We start from the raw sequence: 23,638 nt of genomic DNA, 5'->3' as shown, positions 1-23,638 counted from the left end.
GAGAATGCACAGAGTAAAAATTCAATTTTGATTTTTTTTTTCCCCCCAAGTTCAGCAAAACAGCAATTTTGCTTCTCTCTCTACTCTTAGTCACCAGAATTCCCTTCTGGGTCTAGCTTGTCCCATGAGGCAAGTCTGCACAAGTCCTGCAAAACCTGAGCTGCTTCCATCCATTCTGTGTCTTTGTTACTGCAAACTGGTGTGAGCTTTAGGAGTCCTGGAGATGGAAGGACACTGTCTGCCACAAGAAGCTCCTAGCCAAGCTGGCAGCTCATGGCTTGGACAGATTCACTCCGTGCTGGATCAGGAACTGGCTGGATGGCAGAGCCCAGAGAGTGGTGGTGAATGGTGCCACAGCCAGTTGGCAGCTGTCACTGGTGGTGTGCCCCAGGGGTCAGTGCTGGGCACAGTCCTGTTCAATGTCTTTATTGATGATCTGGATGAGGGGATTGAGTCCAGCATCAGTGAGTTTGCAGATGACACCAAGCTAGGAGCAGGTGTTGATCTGTTGGAAGGTAGGAGAGCCCTGCAGAGGGACCTGGACAGGTTGGATGGGTGGGCAGAGGCCAATGGGATGAGATTGAGCAAGGCCAAGTGCAGAGTTCTGCACTTTGGCCACAACAACCCCAAGCAGCACTACAGGCTGGGGACTGAGTAGCTGGAGAGCAGCCAGGAGGAAAGGGACCTGGGGGTACTGGTAGATAGTAGCTGAAGATGAGGCAGCAGTGTGCCCAGGTGGGCAAGAGAGCCAATGGCATCCTGGCCTGCATCAGGAACAGTGTGGCCAGTAGGACAAGGGAGGTTATTCTGCCCCTGTACTCAGCACTGGTCAGACCACACCTTGAGTGCTGTGTCCAGTTCTGGGCCCCTCAATTCAAGAGAGATGTTGAGGTGCTGGAACATGTCCAGAGAAGGGCAACAAAGCTGCTGAGGGGCCTGGAGCACAAACCCTATGAGGAGAGGCTGAGGGAGCTGGGGGTGTGCAGCCTGGAGAAGAGGAGGCTCAGGACAGAGCTCATTGCTGTCTACAACTACCTGAAGGGGCATTGTAGCCAGGTGGGGGGTGGCCTCTTCTGCCAGGCAACCAGCAATAGAACAAGGGGACACAGTCTCAAGTTGTGCCAGGGTAGGTCTAGGCTGGATGTTAGGAGGAAGTTCTTCCCAGAGAGAGTGATTGGCATTGGAATGGGCTGCCCAGGGAGGTGGTGGAGGCACCGTCCCTTGAGGTCTTCAAGGAAAGCCTGGATGAGGCACTTAGTGCACTGGCTAGGGCTGGGTGCTAGGTTGGACTGGATGACCTTGGAGGTCTCTTCCAACCTGGTTGATTCTATGATTCTATAATTCTATGATTCTATGGTCTTCAGCTTTTCAGGAGATCTGAAATCCAAGAAGTTGCAACCAGCAACTTTAAAAACTTTTAGGAATGTTGATTGTCTTTTCCTCTGACAGAGTTTGTGTTAGTCCCTGCATAATGACACTGAATCCATAACTTCAAAACACAGTTCAGTGCCTGAGCCACTGACTCTGTCTCCCTTTGAATTAGGAAGGCACTGGTGGGGGTGTCTGTGCTCTACTGCTCCTGTTCTCATCCATGCTGGATATTAGGCAGCATTCTGTTAAGGTCAAAGGTATCAGGGAATGTTAAAGAGCACTAAACATGAGTGGCTCACACAGTCAATTTGTTTCCTGTGTTTTATCTGTCTCCATGAACAGTCACTTGGCCATCTCCCAGTGAGAGCACAGCAGAGGCTGGTGACCATTCTCAACTAACATTTTGTGTAGGACCAAACTCTTTCTGGAGAGTGAGAATGTCAGTGTAGCCAAAGTGTTCTGTACCCTTTGACACTGTCCCCAGGAACCAGTGCCAGGCATGCCTGGTTTGCTGGTATTCACTCAGTTATGGTGCAGACAACGCAGTAGCTTATTTTATAAGGATGAGCTTTAGAAACCTCTCAAGGGTAAGAGCCTTCCCCTCTCACACACCCAGTCCTCCTTAGAGTCTGGGGTTGGTCCTTTTGAAATCAGATGGTATTTTGAGGAAGTAAGTTTTTCCTGTTACACTTCTAGATGGCAAATTTGGTTCTCCTGACACACTGGAGATGATGTAGAGGATGAATGAGCAGCTGAGGGCAGTCAGGGCGCAAGTTTTGTTGAGGGAATTTGGACCGAGGCAGGAGCTGAAGGGGCAGCTACCTTGGGGACAGCCATGGAGAGGATAGGGAGGAGATGGGAAGAAGGCATTCAGCCATGTCGAATTTTAATGTTAGATTGGAGCTCTAAGCTGCCCAGTGTGAACTTACATAATAACTCTACGTAAGACAGAAGAAGCCATTGATAAATAGTGAGGAGGAGGATCAGAAGGGTAATGGAATAGTTGGTGGTGTTCAAGGCAGAGAATTGAAATGCTCGTTGAAGACTGAGGGTTGACAGAAACTTGAGCATTCCCTTCTGAGCTGCAGCCGTGGTGGCAAAGTCCTCTGCTGCTGCCGGATTTAGCATGCAAAGCAGGGAGCAGGGGAAAGACAGCAGGATCAGATTTCGTCACCTTCCCCGAGCCAGCATCTACTTTGTTGATACAAACTTCAGGTGGCCAGAGCCTCCCTCATTGTAACAGAGACCTAGCACTCACCCTGCATGACTTAGAGCTTTGTGGCTGCTCTGCTGGAGATGGTTCCTGCCTCTCCTGGGATAGAAGGATGCATTCCAGAATGAGATATCCCTGTAACTTTGGCTTCTGCTTGCATCCACTGCTTGCTGATAGAGAAGGGGATCTCGTCAGCCCACAGCTTGCCAGAGTTGCTCAGCATCTCGTGAATGCATCTTCCTTTTCCACTTGTATTAGATGTATGGTATTTTCTCCACAACCCTGTCTTCCCTCAGATGAACTGTGTCTGCCTGCCAGCTGTACAGCAGAGCAGCAAGGCAGGGAGGACTTGGTTGTTGGGTAGCACAAGTGCCTGCAGACCTCAGGAGAAATTATTAGGGCAAAGGCATCACTGCCTGTTTGTTTGTTTTTTTTGGCCGAGGGGGGAGTGGGGGAAGGAGGCATAAAGGCTGTGACAAGCAAGGGGGCTGACCTGGAGGCCCATGGAGTGGGTAGAGATTAAGGGGAGAAAGGGCAGCTTGGAGTTGGAGGGTGGTGGCTTTGGCCAGGCTGGGCTGCTGGAGGGAGCGGCGCTGCTCATTGAGCGCAGGGTGCACGGCGCAGGCGAGCCTCTCCCCTCTGATGGGCAGTGTCTCTGTGAATCGCCGTCAAAGCAGATGAGATTTCACACCACACAAATTTCTGAATCTAAAAGGGAAGGGAGGTGGGTAGAGAAACGGGAGAGAATGAGGGGGAGGGAGAAGATGCAGGCTGGCCGTGCGCCAGCGCCTCTTGCTAACGCCACGGGGAAGGTGGCATCCTTCCCTGGCGTTCCCTCTGGCCCCCGCGCTCCCTGTTCCCTTTCACTTCGGTTGCATCTCCTGGAGGCAGCTCGCTCTGTCTAGAGCTGTTTACAGGGCGATGGTTTGTTATCTGTCTCCTCATCTTGCTCACAGAGTGAGTATCCACTCCTCCTCTGCTTTCTGTCTTTTAACCTCTTGTTCTTCTCCAGCTCTCCTTCCCCAAGCTGCTTTACCCCTTGCTTCCCCTGATCCTTCTCCTCTGTTCCTTTACCCTGGTGGCCTCCTGTCCTGCACTATCTGTTTTCCTGCCTCTCATCCTCACTCCCCATGGTGTCTTCTATGTGCCAAGCAAGCACATCTCTTCATATAACAGCTCAGAGCATATCAAGGTGGAATGTTAACACTCGTGAAAGCCTTCTGGACTATAGATGGTGTATGCTGTGACCCCACATGGTTGCTGAAATGCCTGACTTTTGCTCTCATTCCCCTTTGGTTGCAAGAGGTAAGAGGAACTCTCATGCCTTTGTGAGTGCCACCTGCCCATAGTACACAGCAACCAAAGGAGCCTGAGAAATGTCTTGGTTTCTATAGGAATAAAGGAATGTTGAGTCAGTCACAAGTCACAGAGGCCACAAGAGGAGATTTCACCAACAGTAGCAGGTTCTCTGAAAAGCAGTGATGGGGGTGTGATGCTGAAGGTCACCCATGGAGTTCAAGCATGGCAAGGGGAAACCTGTGTCCAGGATGCTTTTGGAGATCTGAGCTCTAAAGATTTAAGCAATACCTTCTCTCTGCTTCATACCAAGTAGAGCTGGTTTAGGAGGGTTTGGGATGCTCAGAGCTAGGACCTGAGCTGAACCTGATGCCCTAGACCAGCTGTCCCCTTACTCTCGTTATACTGCAGCTGCACTACATGCAGGTAGCCCTGCAGTGCTGATGTCCCTGGGCTTGCTGGCTACACCTCACTATGGGTATGGCACTGCAGCTGAAATGCGCCAGGAGAGCAGGTGGCTACAAGCCCAGGACAGCCACATGTGGCTGTGCTACCTCTGCTCTGAAAACAGAACAAAACCTTCAGTCTTACATGGCCCAAATTCTCACCTGCTCGAGCAGTGTTACATGGAGAGATCATCAGGAGTCTGGGAACTGCAGACAGCTGCAGCATCTCTGGAAGATACTGAACTATGTGGTGTGGCTACAACTGCCCTTTAGTTGGAAGGAAAGAGAAATTATCTGGCTTTTGAGGACAGATGCCATCTTAATCTTGTTCTTCTCCTTTCTGCCCTACCTGAGGTCCTCTTCTTTTTGAAGGAACAGGGCTAAATTCTGCCCTGCTGTAAATCTCTGCTCACATAAATTGGTGTGATCTTGCAGAAATCACTGGCGTGGCTCTGGATTTATGCCGGCTGCTAATGGGAGCAGGGTTTGGCGCATGGAGCCTGGTAGCCATAGCTCACTATGTCATGCTCTGCATTTCCAACCAGCACTGCAGGTGTCAAGCAAATCCTGTCGAGAGGCAAGAAAGTCCCTCTCGAACCAGGGAAATCTTCTCCTGGATGTCCTTTTTGTGGCCAGGTTGCAACTTTGGAAAGGAGTCTGTGGAAAGGTTTTAGCCCCCAGGGCCCCACAAATGGGGTGGAAAATTTTCATTTAATACATTTTTGCATCTTCAGGGGAAAAAGGCAGAAGTATTTGTAGCTGCTGTTTCCCATGGATGCAGTATAATGCACACAGTATATGCTGTGTGCGGCATAGGGGGATGAGTCATACCCATGCATGACTCTTTGCTCTCAATGCCTGGCCGGGATGGACTCTGTACCTGCCACTTCCAGCTTTCCTGGCAAGCTGTAGCTCCTTCCAGATGTGCTTCAGATCTGTTCCTCCACCAAAGCCTTGCTGTGCCCAGCTACCCTGGTCCAAGAGGATTAGGGTAGGAGAAGTGTTTCTTTTCCAGCAGCCATCCTAGAGATGCAAACCTGGGAGGCTGTAAAAGCAGCACAGACACAATCCCAAAGTCATGGTGATAATTTTTAAGTGGCTCCTGTCCTGTCGTTCTTCCTCCCCTCTGAACTTTCTCCTCCACCCCATCCACATTACAGATGGAAGGGTTAGGAGCTCGCTTGGGCCCCCTGCTCAGGGAGAGGGCATTTGCAGTGTTGTATCTAGACCCAGTGAGGATATATATAAATTCCCTCCGTCTCTTTGGATCTATTTATAGCACAGCAGGCAGTGGCGAAGGCTCTCCTCAAGGCTTCATCTCCTACAAACAGTCTTCACAGACAGCAGAGAGATAAATTTAGCACACGAGATTTCTTAAAGAGCCAGCAGCAATGCAGAGCTGCTTGCCTGCCCTGCTACAGCCCCCACCCCTATACCCACACTGGGGGAGCCCTCTCCCACAGGTGCTTACCCAACCACCTTCTCCCCCCATCCCCTTCCCATTTTATCTCCAGCTTTATCTATTCTCTCTCCCTTTCTGGTCTCTTTTCCTTCATTGATGTTTTTCTCTCTCTCTCTTTTTTTTTCCTGGTTTGCCATCTCATCCTCTCTGTTTTCTTGTTTTTCTTTTTTTTTTTTCCTTGCCTTTCTTTTCTGTTTCCCAGGCCACAGGGCTCAGAAGATAAAGCTTTCTCGTTAACAGTTCACTGGTTATGCCTACATAGTAAAAAATGTGTAGCTTGATTAATGCCTTCCAGATGGTTAATTGAAAAAAAAAGAGGAGGGGAATGCACCAATCTCTTCCCCCTCTTCAGCACTCTGCACACATACATAGCACAGGAAGAAAACTGCATTCAAGGGTGAGGGGAGCAATATATTTGAGAAATAAGGGCAGACTGTTAACTCCAGAGCAGCACTGCCAGGCTGGCAAGTTAGCTGTTGATTTGCTCTGTCCCTGATTTATGCTCTCTTCCCTTATTTATCCCACCCCAAAACTCCCCATCCTGGAAGGCAATTCTCCTTCATGTACAACAGGTAAAGCACACAAACCCTTCTCATTCCCTCATGTGAACTCCACTGCAGATATCTGCAGTGCTGCTCTGCATCCTCTGCTCTGACACCCCAAAGCAACACCAGCCCTCATTCTCTCCACATATTTAATTTCTGGGGGGATGCACCCACCCCCTCCCCAACCTTGTATGAATCTTGATCATGGAATTGGTTGTATAAAAGACTTGCTATCAAAGCCATGAGCTTGCAGAAGCAGAAGGGCCCCACTGGTGGGGTCTGGGCTTTCGGATTTGGCAATGTCAGAGCAGGTGTAATGGAGGGGGCATAGATGGATGAAGGTCTGCAAGTAGGGTCACTAGAACAAGGCAAGAGAAGAGGGAGTTGGCAATGTGATCAGTTGTTCTTCTCCATAGGTCATTTTAGGGCAATTTAATCGATACATCTGCTTTTATGGACATGTGTTGGCTGTCTCTCTCTTAGGAACTGACATGCCTCTCCTCTTCTCCCCCTGCCCATAGCTCTGCCTACTGTCAGTTTCTTTGTCTCTCTCAAGGGAGCAACAGAGAAGGAACACAAATCCCTTCCCACCCTGTTAATAGAGACACTGCCTTGCTGACGTGAGTCACGAAGGGTTTAAGCCATGCAGTGGAGGGTGAGCCGCAGCCAGCCCCCCGCCTCACACACCTCCCACCACGGATCTCCCTGGTTTCCAGGGAAACAGCGGCCCCAAATGCTGCCTCACTTTCACATCTGCTTTTCAGTTCTCCTTTTCTTCCTTTCTTCCTTCCTTTCTTTCTTGAAAAGACACATAACTGACTCTTTTTTTTTTCCTACTTTCCCCTTCAGGATCACCACCACAGCTGCTTGTATGATGGACCTGCGGAGGTACCCCCTGGACCAGCAGAACTGCACACTGGAGATCGAGAGCTGTGCGTATGCCAAATGCCCTCTCTCTGCCACATTGTGCCACCCCAATGCCACCCACCCCACTTACAGCTTCCTGCTTATAGGATGTGTCCGAGGAGTGCTACCTCCTGCAGGATGTCCCCTGGGACAGGGCAAGACTCCCTCATCCAAGCTCCAGCCTGAGGAGACTTCATGGGTGGAATGCCCAGAAAAACAGAGCTCTAGCAGCAAGCTGGGCATTGAAAACACTTTCAACCTCAGGAGGGTGGTGAAAGCCTCCTTTAACTTTAAGAAAGCCCTGGGAACCTATCTCATTCTTGGCTTGCCCCACTATGTGCAGGTGCTGGGACCAGAGCCCTCCTGCAGTCCTTCCTTGCCCAGATCTTCCCTTGACTCCTACCAGACTGGCAGAGATAGTCCAAGCTTTCCCTCATCAAAATGCACTGCAGTATCCCCACAGGAGCGGTCCAGAGCAGCAGATCTCACAGTAATGATGATGCAGCTTCTGTGGTGATTATTAGAGAATTGTTTTTTTTCCCAAGAAAGATCCCAGTGCATCCAGAGTTGGAAGGCACCATGCCTCCTCACCAGCCCTGCCTGTGCCTGGGAGCCCTCTTCCCACTCACCACTGGGCTTGCTTGGCATGCGCAGCCGTTGCACCGCTTGGCGTGGTGGGTAATGGGATGCAAATTAGGTGCTGCTGGAGGCACTAATGACATGTCAGTTCTGGCACTCCTTAGCATTCTGAGACTAGTTCATGGTACAACCAAGAAAACAGAAGGCAGAGAATCACCCACAGTTCCCCATTTTGTTCTTAATGGGACACGTCAAGCTGATTTGTTAGCTGAGGTCACAATAGTTCTAAGGTGCACACAGAATCATGGAAGGTCAGGGGCTGGAAGGGACCTCCAAAACTCCTCCACACCACCCCCTCTCCCAGAGCAGGATCACCTATACCACATCATACAGGAACTCATTCAGGCTGGTTTTGAATATCTCCAGAGAGAGAGACTCCACACCCACCCTGGGCAGCCTGTTCCAGTGTTCTGTCACCCTCACAGTGAAAAAATTCCTCCTCATAGAATCATAGAATCAACTAGGTTGGAAGAGACCTCCAAGATCATCCAGTCCAACCTATCCCATGTTTACATGAAACTTTCTATGCCTCAGCTTCCACCCATTGCCCCTTGTCCTGCCGTCAGGCATCACCCAGCAGAACCTGGCTCCACCTTCCTGGCACTCACCCTGCACATATTCATAAACACGGAGGAGATCACCTCTCAGTCTCCTCCTCTCCCAGCAGCACAGCCCCAGCTCCCTCAGGCTCTCCTTGTAAGAGAGAAGTTCCATTCCCTTAATCATCTTTGTGGCTCTGTGCTGGACTCTATCAAGCAGTTCTATGTCCCTTGTTTCCTTCAACAGAAACTTTGTCTTTCACACATTCTCCCATTCAGAAGCTGCAGGGCTCTATTTTGTGTGCTTCCAAGTCCACAGAACTCTGGCATAGCAGGTCTGGCTTATGTCTGGCTTAAAGTAAATATGTAAAAACCAAACAAAGAAAACAGACTACTGAAATAGCCTCTTTGGGGGTCAGGGCTGCTGGTTTTCTGAAGCAGCAGCAGGCAGCTGGGGTCTCCTTCCCAACAGCAGCTCAGAGTGCTTACCTGAAGGAGATAAACCAGAGCTGGCACTGGCTGTTGAGCCCATCCCTCCATCCCCAAAATAACCCTCAGCACTGCCTAGCTCTGTGCCAGGCTTCAACAAAAACCTGGTGAAGCAGGCAGCAAACAGGCTCTTAATCTGACATTTCAAGACATCATATCAATACTTTATGATATTTCAGGTTGAAATGACTTGCCTTTGTGAAATTCCTTGTTCTTTTTAAAGGCAAATGGAAATTTGATTTTCTTTTTAAAGCCAGGAATCAAAGTGAGGCATTTATTTTTAGACTGAAAAACCTTTCCCTTTAGAATTCACTTTAAAAGATGGCTTCCTGAAGAAAAAAAACACACCTGTGTTTGATTTACATTTTGCATCATGACATCATGAAATAAAAACACCCCAGCAAACCTCCCAAATTGGTACCCAATACCAACAGGTCATAGGGGGGCAGATGTGGCTGGGTTGGAGGGCAGAAGGGCTCTGCAGTGGGACCTTGACTGCCTGGACAGATGGGCAGAGTCCAATGGGATGGGGTTCAATAGCTCCAAGTGCAGGGTGCTGCACTTTGGCCACAACAACCCCATGCAGAGATACAGGCTGGGGTCAGAGTGGCTGAGAGCAGCCAAACAGAGAGGGATCTGGGGGTGCTGATTGATACCCACCTGAACATGAGCCAGCAGTGTGCCCAGGTGGCCAAGAGAGCCAGTGGCATCCTGGCCTGCATCAGGAATGGTGTGGTCAGCAGGAGCAGGGAGGTCATTCTGCCCCTGTACTCTGCACTGGTTAGACCACACCTTGAGTGCTGTGTTCAGTTCTGGGCCCCCCAGTTTAGGAGGGACACTGAGATGCTTGAGCGTGTCCAGAGAAGGGCAACGAGGCTGGGGAGAGGCCTTGAGCACAGCCCTACGAGGAGAGGCTGAGGGAGCTGGGATTGGTTAGCCTGGAGAAGAGGAGGCTCAGGGGAGACCTTATTGCTGTCTGCAACTACCTGAGGGGAGGTTGTGGCCAGGAGGAGGTTGCTCTCTTCTCTCAGGTGGCCAGCACCAGAACGAGAGGACACAGCCTCAGGCTACACCAGGGGAAATTTAGGCTGGAGGTGAGGAGAAAGTTCTTCCCTGAGAGAGTCATTGGACACTGGAATGGGCTGCCCGGGGAGGTGGTGGAGTCGCCGTCCCTGGAGCTGTTCAAGGCAGGACTGGACGTGGCACTTGGTGCCATGGTCTGGCCTTGAGCTCTGTGGTAAAGGGTTGGACTTGATGATCTGTGAGGTCTCTTCCAACCTTGATGATACTGTGACACTGTGAATAAATGGAATAGAGCTAGTTAACGGTGAGATCTCCTAAAATTAGTTACTGTAATTTGACATTTTCATTGCTGATCAGGAAGTAAATTTGAAGTCACTGCTGTTAAATTTGTGGATGATGAAGATCGCAGTCTGCATGGCTTGCTCACTGCACATTTGAATGCCTCCCAATTTAAATGCATCCAGAATGCAGCTGAATACAGCTAAAAGTGGAGGTCTATGCCTGGATGAGGGAGTGTGGGCCAGGCTACCATCTTGAAGGATTGGTATCTGCATGGGTATCCACCAGGGAAATGACGAAGGGATTACCATATCAGGCACCACTGCTGGAGGTTTCCTAGCAGGGCTTGGACAAAAAAAGGGCTGGAGGCTTGCTTATATAAACCAGGAGAGTCATGAGTCAGAGTAGGGAACTGACCAGCCTCTGAGTATGTCACTTGTGAGATGGGGAAAGGGATTCTCTCTCTATCTGACTTTCAAAATGTGGAAAGGAAGTTGAGGAATCAGAAGACATTGAGAAAAGATGCTAAAAAGCAGCTCAGGGGCTAGAGCAGATGTTTTGCAGTGAGAGAAACCTCAATAGCTCAGTCTGGATTGTTTACTGCAGAGGAGGTGGAGAGGTGACTTGTTTACAGGCTGGGTGCACTTCTGCAGAGCAGAAGCACCAGGTAGAAATCGCTGGGGGACCTCCTAGGAAACTTCAGAGCAGCCATCAGAGTTGGGAAGGCTAATCCAGATGAATTCAAATGCACACAGTATTTTTAGCTTCAGGAGACTCTGAGGCCCTGGAATCAACTACCGCGAGGAGAGAGGGACCTGACTGTTTCTTGCTTCTTTCTACCCTTGGAGTCAGTGCTCCCGGAGGGATGCTGCAGCCAGATGCAGACTCCAGTTCCTGGGGTGCACGAGACAATGCAGCAGCCCCTGACACTGCAGTGTCTGCAGCAGATGAGATGATAACTTAAGGGTCCTGAATCTTTGCAGGTCTGTGGCTGCTTTGCCAATTTACTGCCATGGGGGGAGGCTCTGGCTTAGCTGATTTATGTCAGAAGCAGATCTGGCATGGCATTTGGAAGGTTTCTATTATTTTTTATCGCCTATGAATAAGCACAGTAATGACTGAGAGTGCAGGATGTGGGCTTGGAGACTACACAGTCATCAAATAATTCAGTTTGGGAAGACACCTCAGGGTGTCTCTAGTCCAGCCCACAGCTCAAAGCAGGGTCAGCTATGAGATCATAGCGGGTTGCTTAGCTCTGTCCACTCAGGACCTGCAGGATGACACTATCCTCAGAGGTTCAGTTCTGATCTGGGGTAACCCTTGGCCCCTAAGGCTAAGTAAAATAATTTCTCTTCTGTGATACATTCAACAGCTTCTCATTCCTCTGATCCCACTTATACACTGGTGATGGTTTTAGTGGCAGCAGTCCCTAATAGATGTCAGCCTTGCTGGTTTTTGCTAGACAACTGCCTTTCTTGCTGGGAAGGCTTGTGGATAAGGCAGGCTGACGTGCTGCAGAGCAAGCTGTGAATGAAAGCTGTCTGTGGGGACAGGTAAAGTTCATGCTCTAAAGGAAGCCCTGCACCATGCTGTACCAAAGTCCGTACATATCTTACTGCTTCTCTGCACACAGAGGTGCACAGCTCTGCACTTTGCTTAGAGTAACAGACCACTCCTTGTGCAGCAACAGTCACAGTGCTTCAAAACCCAGCTTGCCACAAGTGGTGTTAGTTTTCAAGTGGAGATGAGTCCTTGCCCTCACAATGAGCAGGACTGTGAACACCACACTGATGGGAAGGGGGCTGCATGATTTTGTTCCCTGGGCCTCATTCTCTATGAGGCTGAAGCATCTAAGGAGGTGTTCAAGGAAAGGCTGGATGAGGCACTTAGTGCCGTGGTCTAGATGGCTGGATAGGGCTGGGTGCTAGGTTGGACTGGATGAGCTTGGAGGTCTCTTCCAACCTGCTTGATCATAGGATCATCCTTTGACTGTGACTTTGGGCTCCTCAGCATTTCCAGCCTGTGCAGCCCTGTCTGGCATATATAGTTAGGGGTTAAAGTAAAAGGCTGTATACCCTCGGCTGGGTTAGCAATTCTGTTACCCTGAAATATAAGGAATGAGTATTTGTCACCAGCCTAACTTCCATTGCTGTCTGCTCTGGTTGCTGCTCTTTTCGGTCAGCACTCAGTAAAAGCAGTCCCTGATCTCAGAGACTGTCCACTTCTCTGCTCCCAATTTTGACTGAGAGTACTTAGAAGAGGGAGGTGCTTTGCTGTCCAAATTTCTGTTCAACTTGTGCTGCAAATCTTTTTCTCCCTGGGACTTCGCGGTACGTAGCTGCTCTGTTAGCACAGCGGCCAGCAGAAGGTATTGTGCCTTCTCCCCCTTCTGGCGAGAGGCTGCAGCTTTTAAACAGCAAAACACCGTGTTTGGTGCATTTGACGGAGGCTTCTGATGCACGAGTTGCTGGCATGTCAGCCATGGAGGTTATATAACGCAAGCCAAGGCTTGGCAGGCCAGTTCTCACCTTTTTCTCCTGAATTCTAGCCTGAAGTGGGAGTTCTGACCAATTTTTTCCTCTTCTCCTGAGTGCTGTTCTGCCAAGCTCAGCTGAACAAGAGCAGGACATCAGCAGGGAGGGGCTGTGCTTGCTGTCTGAGGATGTGGGCTTCCCTCTGAATCCTCTTCCAGATCACCTTGGTGAAAATGGGGGTGTCATCTGCTTCATCTTTTCAGCTTAGTTCTCTCTCTGTGCTTCATCTCTGCAGATGGTTACACGGTTGATGACATTGTCTTCTTCTGGCAAGGAAATGATTCTGCTGTCACGGGGATGGAGGTGCTGGAACTGCCCCAGTTCACCATTATTGAGCAGAGGCTGGTCAGCAGGGAAGTGGTCTTCACCACTGGTGAGTTTCTGTTGAAGGCATGCAATGGAATGTGCAAACATTCTGATCAACATCAACGTGGTTCTTCTGATTCAGATTCTGAGGCATTAACTTAGGATCCAGGCTTCAGGTTTGGATGTTGTGCCTCTGGAAAAGTGGTATCCTCTCTGCCCATCAAGTGCTTCTCTTCAGAGACTTACAGGATCTTTTTTTTTGCTGCAGTTGTTTGAATTTCTTAGTCAAAACACCGAGGGAGCTCAAAACAGAACCTCTTTAGAAGGTTGTCAGCCTTTATCTTATTTTTATGTGCTTTGCAACTGGCTCTTGAAGCTAATATATGTGCAATAGTAAGCAGAAGACTCAGCTAAAAAGCAAGTGGTTTATGAAATTATGCAATCCCATCTGTACACAGCAATAAAAAGATCTGGAGAGAATAACTTGGACAATTCACATGCTGCCAGTTGGAAAATTAGAGAGGTTTGGATTTTGGTTGCTGTCTTTACTTTGATCTGTTGTGAAGTTCACTGCCAAAGCAAAGTGTCACACACCTGTTAAATAGGACAGTTTTTGAAATGTCATGAAATCACAGCCTGAGTCTTCCAGTGATGGTGGCAGATGGTGATGTTGTTACCATGGTGCCTCAGGGGGCGTGCTAGGAGCAGGGTCTGATGCGAAGGTAATCTGGAGACCCACAAGAGGCAGCTTTTCTCCAAAAGAAGTTTGCTGTCTAAATAGGTAAGAGGTTTTTTTAAAAGAGATTGGTGAAATGCAGTGTTCAGTCTATGCAGATGCACATAAGGGTGAGAGAACCTAAATTCCTTCTTCCTAGTCTACTTCCTGATCACTACAAACTGGTGTTTTGTTACTTTAGCTGCCAACCCACGACTGCACCCATGTTTCAGGCTGCTGTGTTGCCTAAGGGTTGGAGGTGGGAAGGAAGAATGACTTGGACTTTGTTTCACAGTAAAGTGAAGATGCCCCTGCTCCAGTGGAAGAACTCCAGAAGTACTTATTGTCATAATTATCCCCATTAGGTTTACTGAAGGATTAGGGGGAAGTTGCAACAACTTGGAGAAATAAACCCTACAGATTACCTAGCAGTACTCTATTTGCATATGAATTTGCCCAGTCTGCCTATAACCCATTTTTAGAACAGCATGGGAAAAATATGGTTCAGATCTTGATTGCTGTTTGGAGGAAAAGCTAGACATGAAAGACTGGAAAATCATCTCACTGCACCCAGATTCAGGGTTAAAGTCTCCCTTGTAAACCTGTCTCAAATGACATGCCCCACAACAGCAGTTCCAGCACTGAACAGTCATTCTCCCATGGTGTCTGATAAAACAATGCAACTCACATAGTTTCCTTTCCGCTTAATGTTCTGAATCAACTGAGCAGACTCTGAAGAGCCTCCTTCCAAAACCTGATGAGTCTGCAAAACCAAATGAGGAAAACAAGACAGATTTCTCATTATCCCTGCCTCTTGACAACAATTTCCAAAGAAATTATCTCTACCAAACCTAAGCTCTTACCACAAATTCAGCTTTGCCCTCCTCTCATCTGCCTTTACTATCTCATTGACAGGTTCATATCTGCGCTTATCCTTGAGTTTCCGGATTAAAAGGAACATTGGTTACTTCATCCTGCAGACTTACATGCCATCTATTCTCATCACCATCCTGTCCTGGGTTTCCTTCTGGATCAATTATGATGCTTCTGCTGCACGAGTGGCACTGGGTAGGTACCTTCTCACCAGCTGTGTTTTTGCAGGGTACTGCAGGATGTCAGTGAGGACAGCTGTAAGAAATAAAACACCTTTTCCTTTATGAAGTACTGCAGGATGTCAGTGAGGACAGCTGTAAGAAATAAAACACCTTTTCCTTTATGAAGTAGCAGATAAGCAAATCACATAGGCTGGCCAAGCCTGTTGTCCCAAGGAGGGGGACATTTTTTCTGGCAACACACTTCAAATTTTCAGCTAGAAGAGCTACTTTTTTTGTTAGCATTTTTCAGTGGTATCAGTACTTTCCATGCTTGAATCTGTAGCATAAGAATCAGTTCTGCCATAAATTTCTGTGGATGCAAGTTTAAACTCTGTAACAACAGCATAAATGGCCACAGCTTCTCAACCATGTCATGAGTCTATTGATTACTGCAATCTGCTTTGTACTTGCCTTACTAAGAAGTGAAATTTGGACCCCTCTTGGCTGATAGATGTGTTGGGACCAGTTAGTTGGATGATAAAGGCTAATGATGAGTGGCCAAAGGATGGTAAGAATGGTGAGTGAATGGCTAAAAGATGGAAATAATAAAGGAAGGAGCACTGCACACTTCCAGCAAACTTAGGGCCCAGTAGCTGAAGACCTTCATAACCATGGCACTATGTGGGACAGTAGTTAAAGTCCAAGTTCTTGAGCATGTAAATAAGAATGTTTTCCTGTAAGAATTAAAAATGAGGTCTTTTAAGCAGCAGAAGGAAAGTGGAGGTGGATTGCAGATGAAGATTTTGAAGAAGGAATAGGAGAAATGGGGAGGATGACTGAGAATGGGGCTGTGAAACAGGAGAAAAAGTCCAGAGGAGGTAAGAGAGCCAAGGAAGGAGAAGGATTTAATCTATGTGTGGGAAAGGCTCAGAGATGCAGTGGAGCACAGGTAGAGCCTGAGTCTTACAGAAAAGATTGGAAGCTTAAAGTAGGTCTAGGAGAAAACAGAGTTTGGAGAGAATCAGAGCAGAGATTATTTGGTTGAAATTGCTTGGAGAGGCTGTGGCAGGGAGACAGGGAGCGAACAACATGGTAAATTAAAAAGGTAAGTTGCGTTGACAAGAGTATAATCAGTGAGAGAAGAAAAAGAGACCATGGCAGACGTTGCTGGCACAGTAAAAGTACAAGCAGAAGGGTGGACATGAGATGAACAGCTGTTGAATTTCTGCTGACATCTGGGTTCAAAGGAGAAGACAGAAGAAAAACATTGTAGATCAGAACTGGAACGGCTCTCCCTAAACTGCTCCTGACAGCTCTCTATCTAACTTGTCCTTAAAAAGCTCCAAAGAAGACTTCACATTCTCCTCTGGGCACTTTCTCTCCGGATTTACCTGCTCTCACAGTCAAAAAGCTTTTCTTTGTCTCTGTCCTAAGTCACCATTGCAATTTGGCCAGTTCACAATGGGGATGCAGAGAAGATTCTATTCTCCCTTTCTTTGTCCCAGATTTCTGGATATTTAGACTACTGTCTAAATATAGACAATGTAATATACTGTATGTATATAAATATATCTCCTTTCTATTTACTCTTCTGTGAACTGCAGACTATCAGTTCTGTAAATCTTTTATCAGGAATGACGCTAACGACACAATGAGGGTGAAAGGGAAACAGGAGGAGCAGAGGTCTATGATGCACAGAGAGTCCTCACTGGAGAGGCAGGGCAGGAATGAGAAGAGCAAATTAAGGTCCTGAAGCCTAAGAGAGCTTCCGACAGAGAGATGAGAAGGAGAGACACTAGAAGAAAAGGATATCAGCAAGGTAGTAAGAAAAGCAGGACAGCTAAGCTAGTGAGAAAAGAAGACTAGGTTGGATAGAAAAAGTTACTGCCATCGAAAGAAGCATGAAGGTTCATTGCCATCTTTTTGAAGCTAGCAGAAAACTGTCAAACAGGCCTACCTGAGGCCACTCAGTCCAGAGAAAAGAAGAGGCTGGGAAGAAATCACAGAGTACCAAAGGTGGAAGAGGAACCATGGTGCACCAGGCTCTTGGAGACTTGAATGGAAGGGGGGAAAAGGTATCAATTAAGCCAAGAAATGTTTGCTTAAGATGTAGGAAATGTGATCAGACCTAAAAAGGAAAGCATGAGAACCAATGGAGGATTGTGAGCAGATGGCTGAAATAATGAGTGGTAAAGCTGGTGGGAGGAAGATGGGAATTCATGAGGTTAAGGATGCAGACTAAAGTCCATGAGGTACTCAAAGAAAGCCACCATGATAGAGAATCTCTTTGCTCTTTCTCCTGTTCATGGCATTGGAAAGACAGCAGGTTATAAAGTCACGATAAGGACACTAAGGCATTCAGTGGCATGCAGGGAAGCCTGATGAGTTCTTGAAGTGGAAAAAAAGAGAGGAAAAGAGGTTATGAAACTGGGAGCAAAACTGAGTATTTCCTACCACATTGAGGGAAAAGAAAAAGGGGGACTGAAGAGGACTTAAAGAACCAAGGTCCAAAGGATACCGATCCAGATCATCCTGACGATATTCAACTTTGGCAATTTTCCCTACTGCTGACAAGTGGTTTGTTTTCTGCAACAATTTTCACTGGTCAGCTGGGCTTAGAATAATCAGTTTTCTTCCCAGTTGCACTGCTCCCATCCCTCCTGAAGCTGTTCAGCTGCAAGGAGAGATGGCGAAGCTGAGAGTAACAGAGCACCTACCCTTTCCTTACAGGGGTCACCACTGTACTTACAATGACTACCATCAACACTCATCTGCGAGAGACTCTCCCCAAGATCCCCTACGTCAAGGCTATTGATGTGTACCTCATGGGCTGCTTTGTCTTTGTGTTCCTGGCACTCCTGGAGTATGCCTTTGTCAACTACATATTCTTTGGGAGAGGCCCTCGGCAGCAAAAGAAACAGAGCGAACGGATCAGCAAGGCCAACAACGAGCGCCACCGTTATGAGGAGAAGAGGGTGAGAGAGCAGGTTTGTCCCCTTCATTCATTGTGGCAGGAGAATTCAGACTCTCCACCGTTCATTTGGTGCTGGGTGAGCTGTGGAGCAGCCTTTCTCCTCGTCATGAGACATGAACTCCAGTTCCCCTTGCTTGTAATTACTGGGGATCTTTTCTCCTTGATCATTTCGTCATCATCCTCATGCCAGCCTCATCAGGACCATGCTCTTGCATGGACCAGGCGTACCCAAAAGCACTCTTGTGGCTTTTGGTCCTACTGTGTTGGCAGAATCACACTACTCAGCTCAAATATTTACTGCAAGCACATGTGGCTAGCCCTTCAACTCCAGCATCACTGAACAACACTTTCACATGCAGAAGTCCAGGTTCAGAGCTCATAAACAGACCAATCAGTGCTACTGTTAGACGGAGTCCAGTTCAGAATCATCCCCGACAGTGTGAATCTGTGCAAACAGGACATCCCTGCTACCTTTCTCTCTGTCTTCCCTGTTTTAGGTCGACCCTTACGGTAACATCCTCCTCAGCACTCTGGAGATGAACAATGAGCTTCTGGCCACAGACATGATGAGCAGCGTTGGCGACTCTCGAAACTCTGTCATGTCCTTTGAAGGCTCAGGAATCCAGTTTCGCAAGCAGCTGGCCTCTCGGGATGGATTTGGTCACCACCCAACCCTGGACCGCCACGTCCCCCTGACCCACCACGCTGCAGCCCGCAACCGTGCCAACTGCCGTCTGCGCCGGCGGTCGTCTAAGCTGAAGCTCAAAATCCCAGACCTGACAGATGTCAGCACCATTGACAAGTGGTCACGAATCATTTTTCCAATCACCTTTGGATTCTTCAACCTTGTTTACTGGTTGTACTATGTAAATTGATGCCTGCAGCCTCCCAGAGAGATAGGGACAGACACTCAGACAATGACAACACAGGAGTGTTGTGGTCTTTTGGGTTTGGGTTTTACTCTTTGCTATCATTATCATTTATTCCTTTGATCCATTAGGTTTATTCTAAGCTTACCGTTCTCTTTTCAGCACATGTAGAACCATGGAGTATGTGTGTGGGGGGGGGGGGGTAAGGGAGATGAAGGGTACAAGGGAGGGGGGGGTTTGTTTCAGGGAGGGATGTGTTTGCCTTGATTTTGGTTTCCTGCTGAAGGATTTAAATCATTGTGACAAGGAAAAGAAAAAAAAAAAAAAAGAAAGAAAACCACCAACATAAAAAAAAAATAGGAAAAAATGACAGGAAAAAAAACAGGAAAAAACCCACAACAAACAAAAAACCAAACCACAAACCCTCCCCCCTAACCCAAGAAAAGATGAAAAATAAGAGGGGGAGGGAAATGGGAAGAAACTGAGTCGAAAGTTGGTGGGGGCGATAGGTTATCTCTGGCTGTGCTTACTAATGTGCTATCCTCCCTTCCATTTCACTACTGAATTTCATCTTTCTCATGATACAGCTATTTTTTACTCTTCCTGCTATCACTGTTCTTAACCCATCATGTTTATTCTTTCATGGATTCATGAGGTGGTGGAGTTCCATTCTCATGCTAGGAGATTTTTTTTTCCCCCCTCCCTCCCTCCCTCTCTTTTGCTTACAAGCCTAAAAGAATCTTTTAAATCAACAAATAAAAGTAATATTTATTTTGGAAGAGCTGGGAAGGGGAGGGGAGGCCAAGGCAATTATCTGGAAGGGAAGGGGTGATGTGGGGTTATAGGGGAGGGGGGAGCTTAACAAAATCAAAGGCATATTTGCAATTTGCCTTTTACCACCTTCAGGAGTTTGCAAGCTGTGTGAGTGTGTGTGTGTGTGTGTGTGTGTGTGTGCACATGTGTGTAGACATGAATGTGTGTGTACAGGCATGTTTTGTGAGGGGGGGGGGTTTGTAATGCCTTTTGTAGAATGAAAATGCAGATGGCATTTAGCTGGCAGTGTTTTGGGGGAGAAGAGCAGGGTTTTGTTTTCTCCTTGCAACTTGGTGAGGCTGGAGGTTGAGGTCCTGGCTTGTAGTAGAGAGATGGAGCTGGGGAGGTAGATTGTGCAAATATATACTTGATGAGGGGAGAGAGGGCTTTGGGGATCAGCAAGAGGACAGTGCTGCTGCTCACTGTTATTATTTAGTAGACTGATCTGATTCAGTCCTGAAGGGAGGGGTTGTTCCTAATCATTCCCACCCCACATCTTTCTTACTGAGACTGGGGGAGAAAAGCAGTTGTACGACTCTTGAAACTCAGCTCTTCCTCCTCGTCCACCTGTTCTTTGTGCCAGATAAGGGACTTCACGCTCCACCCTGCTGAGTGACCACAGCTTATGGCAAGATGCAGGAAAGGGTGGATGCCATTTTGTTGTGCTTCAGGATGAAAAACTCTGGAAATAAGAACTATCCCCTTTCCTAAGAAGTTCAGAAGCAAATGGTGGACTGCCACCCTCTGATTAGGCTTTGCTCTAGGTCTGTTAGTACATGAAGACTGTAAAGTAAAGAGCACCCTGTGTCCCTTCTTGCAGAAGATGTGACTAAGGATGCAGTAGAGTTCCATGAAGCATCATCCCACGGGAAGTCAATGGTTTTCAGAGACTGGTCAGGGTGAGAACTGCAATGAAATTATTGCTTTTGTCAGTGCTTATGGAAGCCTCTCAGTCTGTAGCAGCTTCCATCCACAGGCGCTCATTGCAAATGTATGGAAGAGTAACTTGGCCTTGGACATTGAGGTCAACTTTTCCAAAGGAGCCAGTGACTTTCAGGGAAACCACTGAATTCTTGGCCACTTTGGCAATCACTAACGATTGGTAGTCTCCTTTATAAAATGAACAAAAGCCATGAAAACAATGAATTCACAAGTGCAAAACTTAACCCTAGGGCCATCCTGCCATTCCTGGAGGAATGATGAGAACCTTGTTTTTAGCTGATGGAGGATTTTCTATGCCAGACACAAAAATGCATACACTGCCCTGAACCCAACCATCCCTTATTTTTCTGCTGTCATTCTCTTCCCTTTTCCTTGATTCTCATCACTTGGAAGAGCAGAGTGATCCTCTGAGACTAGGGAAACTCCTGGTTTCCAGATGACAGATGCCACTAATTCACATCTTGCTCATTCACTAATTTCTGTCTGCACATTACTATGAAAATGTGAATTCCTACAAGCCTGACTTAGTAACACTGAAGTCATGGAAAGGTCTGTCTTGACTTGGGTGAAGCAGAATAGAGGCTTATCAGAGTAATAAGTGTTGTTACTTTTATATCAGTGATGTGTCTTATGCATTTTCTACTGACAGAATCCTAACCATAGTTAGAGCATCCATCCTTCTCAATCTCCCCCAACCTCTGTCTCCCTCTATCATCTTCAAGGATGCACACATTCAGTTCAGGCCTTCCTGGACTCACCAAGGTTTTAGCACAATGGTTAAGTCAGGCTTACACTCCCAGCTGCCCTGCAGAAGTCACTCAAGAGCAATGCTGTTGAAATGAGCTTTCCCTGTTACTGCAGTTTATGGTCTAGATGGTTCTGTATAGCAACAAGAGCCTGGACAACAGGACTAGGGCTGAACTGGGGAGTTTTGCCTCCTCAATACGCAGCAGGGAAGTTAAAGCTTGGCCAAGAGAGAAAGTTACACTTTCTAGTGGCAGACTGTTTAGAAGTGGCTTTTAAATGTTTAAATGGAAGTTGTAAAGTTATGTTTTATGACATCAGCAGCATAATGTAGGTGGATAGATGCATGTCAGATGACTGTAGCTCCCAGAGGGAGGTTGCCTATCAGCAGGTTCAGTTTTCAAGAAGAGTCTAACCAGCTGATTGATGATTAAGTAAAGTATCTAAACAGCCTTTATCTATATGATTGCAGTGCAAAGGGCAATCAGAATGATTGAAAGGGGGAAAAAAGGCAGACTATGAAGATTGGAGACTGTTAAGAATGGCCACATGGTAAAAAGTTATGAAGCTGAGGGAGATGACTCAGGCACTCCAGTAATGTGATAGTTGTAGTAAAAACCTAACAGATGTGTGGTAGAAGATAGACACCTGAGGTCTCTCAGCTGGTTCCAAAGACCAGAGGGGCAGCAGGACATGGATGATACAAAACTCACCTAAGCTCTTTGTTGCTTGGGTGTGCCCACACCGAGTGGGGTATCGGCTGACCTCCTCCAGCAGCTGGAGATCAGACAGAAGGAGATTGTGTTTAATATCTGAGACTTCAGTCAGAGACCGAGCCCAGAATTTCATAGTGACAATCCAAAAGGTTTCCTGGGAAAAGGCTCAGCTCATTTCTTAACCTGCTGGGACTGGGAAACAGAGTCCTTTGCTATTACCTCAGTTCTCTGTTGACTGAGTTCTCTTTCTTATCAGAGGTCATCTGTTTTACTCTGAATGTTTCTGACCTGGTATCACCAGTTCTGTTTTACTTCATAGAGTCAGTCTTAGTATGCCCAGACATCTGGACTATTTGGTCCTACACAACAATCTTTGCCAAAGAGTGTGCAGTCAGGACTTTTCACAGTTCAGGAACTGCCTTATAATTTCTGGTGGTGAGGCAGAGTGCTGGAGAACAATCGAGTGTCCTGTGAGCCACATGAGTAGCAGGAAATGTGGTTCCATACAGGGATGAGGGAGGAATGCTGAAGAACTTTAGACATGTCCTCCTTCATCACCAAGGTGGCACCTCCATCTTCTCTCTCTCTAGCTGTCTGTGTCTGCCCCTAGGAAAAGAAACAAACCTATGTCTCATTTTGAGGTCCAGTGATCCAGAAAGGAGACAGTGCAGGGCAAATGAAGGACATTTTAATCATACTGAAGGCTCAGAGATTTCAAGCCATCACAAGCATAAAGAAAAGAAAGGCATGAACCTCTCATGCCCTGAGTACAAAGCTTGTGTTACCAGAGAGGAGGAGGGAGCTTCCATGCTGCAGCTTGTGTGTCTGCTCTTCAAGAAAGAGGAAAGGGAAAGAGTGAGAGTGCTGTTCAAAAGCAGAACTTCTGACTTCCACTGCAGCGGTGCAGAAGGCAGTTCTGAATGAGGCTTGGTTTGTTTGCAGCTTAGCTCAAGATTACAGCTTGCTGGCCTGTGTTTATTAGCAAAGACTGTAATGAGGGAGCTGGGCTGGGGAAGAAGGTTTTGCACCTTTCTCATGCCTAACAGCCTATGGAGGAGGAGAAGGAGGAGAAGGAATATAAATGGAATCTCTCTCAGGACATACATGGCCAATGCAGCTCTATCACTTCGTTTTCTGATACTGTAGAGTGCTGTCACTCAGGGACCTTTAGGAACTAGGACCTTGGGACTGTAATCCTACCTGTCCCCCCTCCTAACCACCTTTCACCTTGACTATTAAGACCTGAAAGGAGAATGAGAGAAAAAGCAAAAGAGGAAAATAAGAGCCCTGGTAGCAAACCCCTGCTATTCATAGGCAAAAGTAAAGCTTTGATTACTAAGGTAAAAGGCCAGTGTAGACTTTATATTCATGTCTTCAAGCATAAACCAGCCCATAGTGTACATAGGATAACTTCACAGTGCATGAAACAAGCAGGACTGTAGGTCTTAACTGGCATTCAGCTTTCTTGCATGCACATCTGACACCATGCCAGCAGCTTATGTCTTGCAAATAAGTAGGGAACCTGCCAAGGCTTGGCACTTCCTCTGTCCAATGGACAGCACATCCACTCCCCAGAAAGAGAGCCATGCAGAGAACTGATCTGGCTGGTCTGTTTGACCAGATGTGCTCCAAAGGCTCTGACAGAAGGAGATAAGGGGTGGGGAAGGGTGTTGGTTTTGTTGTTTGGTTGGTTTGGGTTTTTTTTGTGGGGAGGAGAAAGAAAGAGGTTTTCAATCTCTGAGCTGTTATTAGGCAGAAGAGAAACCTCTGGAGCTGCAGATCA

The 23,638-nt window shown here is 47.4% G+C and overlaps 1 protein-coding gene across 2 annotated transcripts in view; it reads left to right on the top strand.

Annotated features, from left to right (window-relative positions):
* Positions 1 to 18,830, top strand: part of LOC135184092 (gamma-aminobutyric acid receptor subunit beta-4) — an 83,555-nt gene extending 64,725 nt beyond the window's left edge. The window contains exons 5-9 of one of the 2 annotated variants that reach the window (XM_064159607.1): positions 7,183 to 7,265; positions 12,978 to 13,115; positions 14,679 to 14,831; positions 17,528 to 17,772; positions 18,269 to 18,830. In XM_064159607.1, coding sequence (XP_064015677.1) covers positions 7,183 to 7,265; positions 12,978 to 13,115; positions 14,679 to 14,831; positions 17,528 to 17,772; positions 18,269 to 18,646 — 997 coding nt within the window. In that variant the 3' untranslated portion in view covers positions 18,647 to 18,830. Of the gene's footprint in view, positions 1 to 7,182; positions 7,266 to 12,977; positions 13,116 to 14,678; positions 14,832 to 17,527; positions 17,785 to 18,268 lie in introns of both variants that reach the window. The other variant, XM_064159606.1, reaches the window with a different exon arrangement.
* Positions 18,831 to 23,638: the final 4,808 nt, after the last annotated feature.

Source organism: Pogoniulus pusillus, chromosome 19 (assembly GCF_015220805.1).
Source record: "Pogoniulus pusillus isolate bPogPus1 chromosome 19, bPogPus1.pri, whole genome shotgun sequence".
Classification (NCBI taxonomy): Eukaryota; Metazoa; Chordata; class Aves; order Piciformes; family Lybiidae; genus Pogoniulus; species Pogoniulus pusillus.
The sequence above is the reverse complement of the archived record's forward strand: the minus strand, read 5'-3'. Positions and strand labels throughout refer to the sequence as shown.